The sequence below is a fragment of the Hemibagrus wyckioides genome, linkage group LG21 (assembly GCF_019097595.1).
Source record: "Hemibagrus wyckioides isolate EC202008001 linkage group LG21, SWU_Hwy_1.0, whole genome shotgun sequence".
NCBI classification, from domain to species: Eukaryota; Metazoa; Chordata; class Actinopteri; order Siluriformes; family Bagridae; genus Hemibagrus; species Hemibagrus wyckioides.
The window spans coordinates 20,906,235-20,916,234 of record NC_080730.1 but is presented as its reverse complement, the minus strand read 5'-3'; the positions used below and the strand labels follow the sequence as shown (position 1 = coordinate 20,916,234).

General features: G+C 47.0%; 1 protein-coding gene across 1 annotated transcript; it reads left to right on the top strand.

The window, feature by feature from the left end:
* Positions 1–1,421: 1,421 nt before the first annotated feature.
* Positions 1,422–8,185, top strand: nbl1 (NBL1, DAN family BMP antagonist). The gene is made up of 4 exons (XM_058372969.1): positions 1,422–1,688; positions 5,803–5,974; positions 6,073–6,229; positions 7,298–8,185. The coding sequence occupies exons 2-4, from the start codon at positions 5,811–5,813 to the stop codon at positions 7,586–7,588; spliced, it is 612 nt and encodes a 203-aa protein (XP_058228952.1). The 5' UTR covers positions 1,422–1,688; positions 5,803–5,810; the 3' UTR covers positions 7,589–8,185.
* Positions 8,186–10,000: the final 1,815 nt, after the last annotated feature.

Sequence of the window (10,000 nt, the reverse complement as noted above, 5' to 3'; positions counted from 1 at the left end):
TCTCTACACCGAATCCAGCAGGTGCTGCACTGGATCTCTCGTCACTCTGCCTCCCGCACGGAGGAAACCCGAGTCTGAGATTTCACAGCGGAGAGGGACTTGACCCCATAACCCGGTGGTTTTACACTCGCATGTCAAACTCTCAGAACCGACAGATTTAATGGAGCTGCCGTGAAATGGTTTTCATTCAGAACGCAGTGATGAAGTGATGAACATGAGAGTCTGAGATGTGTTTTAAGGAAAGTGTTGACTAGCATGCTAACACAGCTAACATGGAGCGAAAGCTTGTAGACACCGATCAGCTCGGGTATGCATGATAGCAGTGGCAGTTCTGGTGGAGAGACAGAGCTGTGATGGGATTTGAACCTTCAACCTTGTGGCTGTTGGTTCTCCGTAAACTGCTGCTGCTGCTCACACACACATTCAGAAATCTGCACGTTGCCGCTGACGCTGGTGGAGGCAAGCTTCTCATCAGATGGTGCTGTTCAGAACCCAGGCAGAACCTCAGCAGGACCTGGTGTTTATCTCTGAGACGTCTGGGGAAGAATCGAGCGAGCGTGTGGAGAGCGTGTGAAGACGCCTACTCGCGTCCTTCAGAGAAAACATGTGTGCTTTATTTCTTTCTTTAGCTTCCTGAAGTTTTTGCCGCTAAACAATTTGATTCAGACGGTTTTTTTGGACTTCAGAGAGAACTTGGGCTCTGGAATCCAAACCTGGGGTTTGTGTGGTTTTGTAGTTTGTGTTTGTACAAACTGACCCTCAGCTCTGTTTTGACAGCGTTTTCCGCTCAGAAAAAAAACTCCTGCGTTTGGAGATGAGACAGAGGACCAGAGACAGTCAGCGTCTTTATTATATTTCCTCAGTCCTTCCTCATGACACTGACACCAGAGCAGCTGCAGATCTCTTTCCTCATCCTAACAGATGGAGATCACTTTAAACACACCACAAGGACACCTGAAAGTCACGTGTTTTATATCCGCAGCCTCGGGTGTGTGAGCTATCACACAGCAGCAGGTTTCAGGAGTAAAACAGTGTGTGTGGTGCTGTTAGAGGAAAATAATCCACACTGTGGAGTTACTGTTATCACTAATCCTCTAACAGATCCTCCCCAGGCGTTTCATTCCTCTCACACCACAGCGATTTCACAACTATTACAATTTTAACATTTATTAATGTCAGTGAGTTAAATGTAAAGATCCAGCTTCACCTCTGACTGTTACACAGCGCTGACACTGGAGACTCCTTCCACACATCACACACAAACATCTTCCCAAATATGTGTGTGTGTGTGTGTGTGTGTTTCATTAACAGGCACGTGAGAAAGTGAGTGTTCTTGTAAAAAGAAAAAAAGAGAGCTTGTCCTTGTTCGTGTGCAGAGAGAGAGAGAGAGAGAGAGTAACGGAGGGGTGAGGGCGGGGAGCGGGGAGGGAGGATCTACCGGAGAGAGTCAGATAGAGTTACCGTTACTGCCGCCGCACAGCTTTCTCTCTTTACGGGGAGAGTCCGTGCGCTTTGGATTCTCTACTTTACTACTCATCATCCTCATCCTCCTCCTCCTCCTCCTCCTCATCATCATCCTCCTCATCATCATTGTCGTCGTCACTCATCAGAGACATCACCCTCTCCTCGCGGCTGGAGCGGCGCTTCCACAGTGTCCCGGACTCGCTCCTGCGGCTCGGTTCGGCTCGGTACGTCACCTTCACTTTCTCTCTCTGCGCTGCTGCTGCTTCATCCCTCAGCAGATCGCCGCGACTCTTCAGCTAGATTTGGGAAAGAATGGTCACTGCGTGTGTGTGTAAAGAGGTTTGAAAGTGTAGTGCACTTCCTGGCTGCAGACTGAAGTTTATTAAACAATGGCTCCATAAAAAAAAAAAGTTTCACGAGTTTCAGCTCCTTACTGAAGCTTTCCTGCTGGCGGAGAGGGGTACAGTTTCACCTCCACAACTGTCTACAGGCTTCAGTCAGATCCATCTCAACACCAAAGTGTGCTGAACAACACTGGGGAGTGTGTGTGTGTGTGTGTGTAAGAGATCTGATTATATCTCTAGGTCCTTTAGCCCAAACTTGTACGACTTTTCCAAGCATGAAAGCGTCTCTTCCTCCTGTCGAATCCTGCAGTCAGATATTTCCTCTCCTCCCAGCTCGTCTCCCTTTCTCCTTTCTCCTGCAGCGTCCCGCAGGCCACGTCCACTCTGGACAGGAATATTGAATCAGTGAGGAATGTTATTTAGCTAAAGTGGGGCTCGGGGCCAGTTACTGACACGCCGCTTGTGTCTTGGAAGGAAAAGAAACACGAGTGCGGGGCGTTTAGTGTCTCCTCAGTTAAACATACAGTCCCCGGGGGACGTGGTGAAGACATTTTGGAGACATGTTGATATGCTGTGGTGTGTTGTGCTTTATTGGAGTCAGGTGGAGTTTGTCTCTCTCTCTCTCTCTCTCTCTCTCTCTCTGTGCCTCTCCGTGTCGGCCATGTGAGCTCTCTGAAGCTCATTAAAACTCTCTGAAGCTGTGACACACCACTGGAGCAAAACCGTCCTGAACAACAGAGCTGTTGTACACACACACACACACACACACAGTCCAACAAGTCAGAATAATAGTTTTATAAGGAGGTATTTTTATAGCCCTCTCACATGCCCTTTGTGAAGTTTCCATTGGAACAGAGTTTGTGTGTTTCTTCAGGCGATACTTCATCTGTTCTGGAACAAATCAGAGACCGAAAGCCAAATCTCTCTGCAGGTTTCCTGTTATGACCTGTTCAATACACTGACACACACACACACACCAGCACAAATATGAGCTAGGACTCTACATGTAGTGCACTATGGAGGGTGGAGAAGCTATTAAACACACTACACACACACTGAGCTCAGTTCCACTACTCTGATCCTGCGCTAGCTATAAGCATGGTGTCTACATCACATGTGTGTGTGTGTGTGTGAGGTGTGTGTGTGGTGTGTGAGGTGTGTGTGTGGTATGTGTGTGTGTGTGTGTGGTGTGTGAGATGTGTGGATATTAAAGATGTGTGGATGTGGATATTAAAGCAGCTACTCGTAACCTTTTCTGGTCCTTGGCTTCACTTTAAGGGCTCAGAATTCTCACCGTAAACCCTACTGATAACAGGCCTGGGACTGGATCTGATCTGAACACAAACACATAAAGCATGAACAGAGTAAATCCCCACACTGCACATCACCATTAATCATTATAGATCAGACAGTGAAAGATCGGACACCAGCTCTGTACATTTCCAGGATGTGATGAGACGACTGGGGTCATGTGTCACACAGCAGAGTCTCAGAGTTCAACATCACACACCTAATCTGTGATCTTACATCTCCATCTAACCTCTGTCCAATCTCCATCCTACATTTGTCCAATCTCCATCCAACCTCTGTCCAGTCTTCATCCTACATTTGTCCAATCTCCATCCAACCTCTGTCCAGTCTTCATCCTACATTTGTCCAATCTCCATCCAACCTCTGTCCAGTCTTCATCCTACATTTGTCCAATCTCCATCTAGAAAGTGCAGATGGCAGCAGATGGTTTATTTTATTTGTTTTATTTTATGGTTTATCTTATTGTGTTTCAGATCAATGTTTATGAGTGTAAAGTGAATTCTGCATTCTGGACAGTCTGTGGTTTGGTCCGCCTGTGGTCTGTAGAGTCTGTGGTTTGGTCCGCCTGTGGTCTGTAGAGTCTGTGGTTTGGTCCGCCTGTGGTCTGTAGAGTCTGTGGTCTGGACAGTCTGTGGTTTGGACAGGCTGTGTTCTGTAGGGTCTGTGGGCTGGACAGTCTGTGGTTTGGACAGGCTGTGTTCTGTAGGGTCTGTGGCCTGGACAGTCTGTGGTTTGGACAGGCTGTGTTCTGTAGGGTCTGTGGGCTGGACAGTCTGTGGTTTGGACAGGCTGTGTTCTGTAGGGTCTGTGGGCTGGACAGTCTGTGGTTTGGACAGGCTGTGTTCTGTAGGGTCTATGGGCTGGACAGTCTGTGGTTTGGACAGGCTGTGTTCTGTAGGGTCTGTGGGCTGGACAGGCTGTGGTTTGGACAGGCTGTGTTCTGTAGGGTCTGTGGGCTGGACAGTCTGTGGTTTGGACAGGCTGTGTTCTGTAGGGTCTGTGGGCTGGACAGTCTGTGGTTTGGACAGGCTGTGTTCTGTAGGGTCTGTGGGCTGGACAGTCTGTGGTTTGGACAGGCTGTGTTCTGTAGGGTCTGTGGGCTGGACAGTCTGTGGTTTGGACAGGCTGTGTTCTGTAGGGTCTGTGGGCTGGACAGTCTGTGGTTTGGACAGGCTGTGTTCTGTAGGGTCTGTGGGCTGGACAGTCTGTGGTTTGGACAGGCTGTGTTCTGTAGGGTCTGTGGCCTGGACAGTCTGTGGTTTGGACAGGCTGTGTTCTGTAGGGTCTGTGGGCTGGACAGTCTGTGGTTTGGACAGGCTGTGTTCTGTAGGGTCTATGGGCTGGACAGTCTGTGGTTTGGACAGGCTGTGTTCTGTAGGGTCTGTGGGCTGGACAGTCTGTGGTTTGGACAGGCTGTGTTCTGTAGGGTCTATGGGCTGGACAGTCTGTGGTTTGGACAGGCTGTGTTCTGTAGGGTCTATGGGCTGGACAGTCTGTGGTTTGGACAGGCTGTGTTCTGTAGGGTCTGTGGGCTGGACAGTCTGTGGTTTGGACAGGCTGTGTTCTGTAGGGTCTATGGGCTGGACAGTCTGTGGTTTGGACAGGCTGTGTTCTGTAGGGTCTGTGGGCTGGACAGTCTGTGGTTTGGACAGGCTGTGTTCTGTAGGGTCTGTGGGCTGGACAGTCTGTGGTTTGGACAGGCTGTGTTCTGTAGGGTCTGTGGGCTGGACAGTCTGTGGTTTGGACAGGCTGTGTTCTGTAGGGTCTGTGGGCTGGACAGTCTGTGGTTTGGACAGGCTGTGTTCTGTAGGGTCTGTGGGCTGGACAGTCTGTGGTTTGGACAGGCTGTGTTCTGTAGGGTCTGTGGGCTGGACAGTCTGTGGTTTGGACAGGCTGTGTTCTGTAGAGTCTGTGGTCTGTAGAGTCTGTGGTTTGGTCAGCCTGTGGTCTTTAGGGTCTGTGGGCTGGACAGTCTGTGGTTTGGACAGGCTGTGTTCTGTAGGGTCTGTGGGCTGGACAGTCTGTGGTTTGGACAGGCTGTGTTCTGTAGGGTCTGTGGCCTGGACAGTCTGTGGTTTGGACAGGCTGTGTTCTGTAGGGTCTGTGGGCTGGACAGTCTGTGGTTTGGACAGGCTGTGTTCTGTAGGGTCTATGGGCTGGACAGTCTGTGGTTTGGACAGGCTGTGTTCTGTAGGGTCTGTGGGCTGGACAGTCTGTGGTTTGGACAGGCTGTGTTCTGTAGGGTCTATGGGCTGGACAGTCTGTGGTCACCAAATTGAATTGTGGCTAATGAAGTTTTATAGTTTCAGCAGGACAGGTGATTTCTTAATTTCTTAATTTCTCTGGATTGGACTGCACTAGTAGTGCACTACAGAGGGTCTAGAGCCCTTATAGATGGGATTTGGGTAATGGACAGTTTAGGGAATAGGGAGCATAAAGCTAACTGACCATGCATACAGTGTAAAAGTCATTATTTCACCCTCAGTGTAGTGCACTAAAGAGAGTGTAGGTGGCATTATTTCATCACCAACATAGTGAACTTCTGTGAAGATAATGAAACGTGTACTGAGTGGGCATGAACACACCACCCTAACTTGGTACACTACATAGTGCCCTTATGTATGGAAATTAGGGAGCCATGTGAGACTGAGCCTACATCTGATTATGACTCCGCCCCCTCCAGGTGCAGCGATGCTGCTGATTGGCTGTGTCCTGTTGGCTGTGTGTTCCGCAGCGCCGCCTGCACACATCAACCGCCTGGCGCTGTTCCCTGATAAGAGCGCCTGGTGTGAGGCCAAGAACATCACACAGATAGTGGGGCACACGGGGTGTGTGTCTCAGTCCATCCAAAACAGGTCAATGCACACACACACACACACACACATTACACACATACGCAGCAAAAATGTTTGTTTAAATGTGTGTGTGTGTGTGTGTGTGTGTGTGTGTGTAGAGCGTGTTTGGGACAGTGTTTCAGTTACAGTGTACCCAACACATTCCCTCAGTCCACTGAATCTCTGGTGCACTGTGACTCGTGCATGCCTGCGCAGACGCAGTGGGAGGTGGTGAGTCTGCGCCTGCTTTATGACTACACTCTGATTGGTCAGAAGGTGTTGATTAATTCTCTCTAACAGCAGCTCTGATTGTAGTGCAGCTTTACATTAATGCCCACCATCTGATACCTTATCGTTTCCGTAGTAACAGCTCAGTCACCTGGACAGGTTAAAGGAAGTGGTCATTGTGGTGAAGTTTTCTGTAACTCAGTACACTGGACATTAACCCTGACTCTGACCTGCTGATAAATAAACAGCTTGTGAAAGTTAACAGATTGCTGTGGAGTGAGAGAAAGGAATCACACCAGGCCTGCCGTTACAGGACCAGCTGGAAAGCTGCTCAATATAATTCATTCTATTCTATTCTATTCTATTCTATTCTATTCTATTCTATTCTATTCTATTCGACTCTATTTGACTCTATTCTGTTCTACTCTATTCTATTCTACTGTACTCTATTCTATTCTACTCTATTCTACTGTACTTTATTCTATTCTATTCTATTCTATTCTATTCTATTCTATTCTATCAGCTTTATTTAGTCCTCTAATTAATGTATTTGATTACAGGGAACACTAGAGGGCAGCTGTGACACACACACACACACACACACACACACCAGTCTTACATGTTGATGAGACTGTGTGTCACTTAGTGTGTTACTGTTACTATAAAGAGAACAGAAGTTGAAAGTTTCTGAAACATGTCCTACTTTCATCCATTTAGAGCTCCATTTCATCTCCCTAAAAATGAGCTTGTTGCTGCTGTCATGTCCATTCTGTCACAGTGTCCGTTCTGTCACAGTGTCCATTGTCACAGTGTCCATTCTGTCAGCTACACAATGGATCCTTCAGCAGTCTCTTTATTCTCTCTCTCCAGCTTAATAAAAGGAAACGTTCTGACACTGGAGACTCCTTACCTCCATGTTACACAAACATCTCCTTACTTTAAGAGAACTTCACCACTTTCACACGCTTTCACACTCTGATTAAATGAGAGGTGAAACGCTGAGTGTTGCTATAGAAACCAGATCATTAGCAGGAGGTCATTAATGTAAATCTGGGGTTTGCACTGCAATTGGATTATAGTTAAATAACCTGTGTGTGTGTGTGTGTGTGTGTCTAGGTGACTCTGGAGTGTCCCGGCAGTGTGGAGACTCCGCGGGTGGAGAAGTTGGTGGAGAGGATTCTGCACTGCAGCTGTCAGTCGTGTGGTAAGGAGCTTGGACAGGAGGGGGCGCTGCTGCAGCTCTACAGCCCCGAGAACACACTCGACCCCGACACGCACAACACACACACCGACCCGCAAAACACACACCTGCACGCTGACACACACAACTCGCACGCGCCTGCACACGGAGACACACACACGCAAGGCGAGTCCAACACACACACACACACAGCCGAGGGAGGATGAGTCCTCGGTCGCATCTGTCCCACACACACACACACACACACCTGTCTGTGTCTCTGTGGGTGAGAGGTTTATAATATGACATGTCCTAGTTGTGTGATTTCTCTTGGTCATGTTACACAGTGTGATTTTTATCAGTTTGTTCTTCAGTCTGAAGCTTTCAGTGTTTTAATAAAAATAATCACGCTTTCCAGGAAATACTCCAGTGTTCAAAAATAAAAACTACCAACAAATTTATAATATTTCAGAAATGTTGCTGTTTTTAAAACCCTTTCATCATTCTGTCTTTTTTTAAATCTCTTTTTATTTCATTTTTCTTTTATCTCTCACTTATTTCTTATTCGTTATTTACTTTTTATATATTTCTATTTTCCATTTTCTATTGTATTCCCTCTTTATCTTTCTTTCTTTCTTTCTTTCTTTCTTTCTTTCTTTTTGCCTGTTTGTGCTCCATTGACCATTTACAACCCTCCTTCTCTCTGCCTGGTGTAAACACACACACACACACACACACCCACACACACACACTCTGGCTTGATTATTGAAGTTATATGTCACATGTGTTTGTCTTTGTAAACACAATAAACACTTTAAACACTGCTGGAGGTCTCAGTGTGGTTTATTCACAGCACTTATTCTCACTAACATCAGCTTTTATTGATTAAAGCGGCGGTATGCGACTTTATGTTAGAAATTAAAGGTGGGTAAGTGGAGAGCAGCAGGACAGAGTGTGACCTGTTACAGCTCCAGATATAAATACCTTCAAATTTGTTTGTGTGTGTGTGTGTGTGTGTGTGTATTAGTTTTAATCCAAACTTCCAAAGAGTTCAGGTTCATAGACACTCCATTTCAGAAACACACACACAGATACACACACAAAAAAAGGTAAATAGTTTATGATGATTGTTGACTCTGAACATGAAAAGGCCGTCTGGTCACATTACTGGGACTATGGCAACGTTGCCATGGAAACCACAAGGACCAACTGCAAATAGCAGTGCCCTGATTCTGTGTGTGTGTGTGTGTGTGTGTGTGTGTGAGCATGATGGCAAAGGTCCATTAGTGCTCAAAGCCAGTAAGTGTGTGTGTGTGTGTGTGATGGGTGAAGTCCATTAGTGCCAGTAAGTACAAACACACACACACACACACACACACACACTGCAGAGGGCAGCACTTCACTAGATGTGTGTATAATGGAGAGATTTCATGGATTTATTATTGTTCTTTTTTTAATGTGCTTGTTATTGACTGTGTGTGTGTGTGTGTGTGTGTGTGTGAGAGAGAGAGAGACTCAGAATGATGTGTGTTTAGTGTATCAGTGATAACACACTAGCACTAAATTAATTACATTTAGTTCAGTCACACACACACACACACACAGAGAGAGAGAGAGAGAGAGAGAGAGCGAGCTGATGGGTATTGGGCAGCAGGGGATTGTGGGATAAAGATAAGAAAATCTCGTTCCTCTGTTCCCTTGGTAGGAAGTTAATCAGCTCATCTAAATGTCCATCACTTACCCATAATGCATTTCTGTTTTCATTGCCTTTAATCCCCTAATCTACACATGCCTGCCTGCCTGCCTGCCTGTCTGTCTGTCTGTCTGTCTGTCTGCCTGTCTGCCTGCCTGTCTGTCTGCCTGTCTGTCTGTCTGCCTGTCTGTCTGCCTGTCTGTCTGCCTGTCTGTCTGCTAAGAGCAGTTCAGTTGTGCTGTAATTGGCTGAGAGCAGTACAGTGTGTTGTGATTGGCTGAGAGCAGTACAGTGTGTTGTGATTGGCTGAGAGCAGTACAGTGTGCTGTAATTGGCTGAGAGCAGTACAGTGTGCTGTAATTGGCTGAGAGCAGTACAGTGTGCTGTAATTGGCTGAGAGCAGTACAGTGTGTTGTGATTGGCTGAGAGCAGTACAGTGTGCTGTGATTGGCTGAGAGCAGTACAGTGTGTTGTAATTGGCTGAGAGCAGTACAGTGTGCTGTAATTGGCTGAGAGCAGTACAGTGTGCTGTAATTGGCTGAGAGCAGTACAGTGTGCTGTAATTGGCTGAGAGCAGTACAGTGTGCTGTAATTGGCTGAGAGCAGTACAGTGTGTTGTAATTGACTGAGAACAGTACAGTGTGCTGTAATTGGCTGAGAGCAGTACAGTGTGTTGTGATTGGCTGAGAGCAGTACAGTGTGTTGTGATTGGCTGAGAGCAGTACAGTGTGTTGTGATTGGCTGAGAGCAGTACAGTGTGTTGTGATTGGCTGAGAGCAGTACAGTGTGTTGTGATTGGCTGAGAGCAGTACAGTGTGCTGTAATTGGCTGAGAACAGTACAGTGTGCTGTAATTGGCTGAGAGCAGTACAGTGTGTTGTGATTGGCTGAGAACAGTACAGTGTGCTGTAATTGGCTGAGAGCAGTACAGTGTGTTGTGATTGGCT

What these genes read in the sequence shown, in the direction of transcription:
- nbl1 (XM_058372969.1), top strand. Translation starts at nt 5,811, where the DNA reads ATGCTGCTGATTGGCTGTGTCCTGTTGGCTGTGTGTTCCGCAGCGCCG. An exon ending in TCTCAGTCCATCCAAAACAG is followed by an intron (nt 5,975 to 6,072) that starts GTCAATGCACAC and finishes GTGTGTGTGTAG; the next exon opens with AGCGTGTTTGGGACAGTGTT. An exon ending in ACACTCTGATTGGTCAGAAG is followed by an intron (nt 6,230 to 7,297) that starts GTGTTGATTAAT and finishes GTGTGTGTCTAG; the next exon opens with GTGACTCTGGAGTGTCCCGG.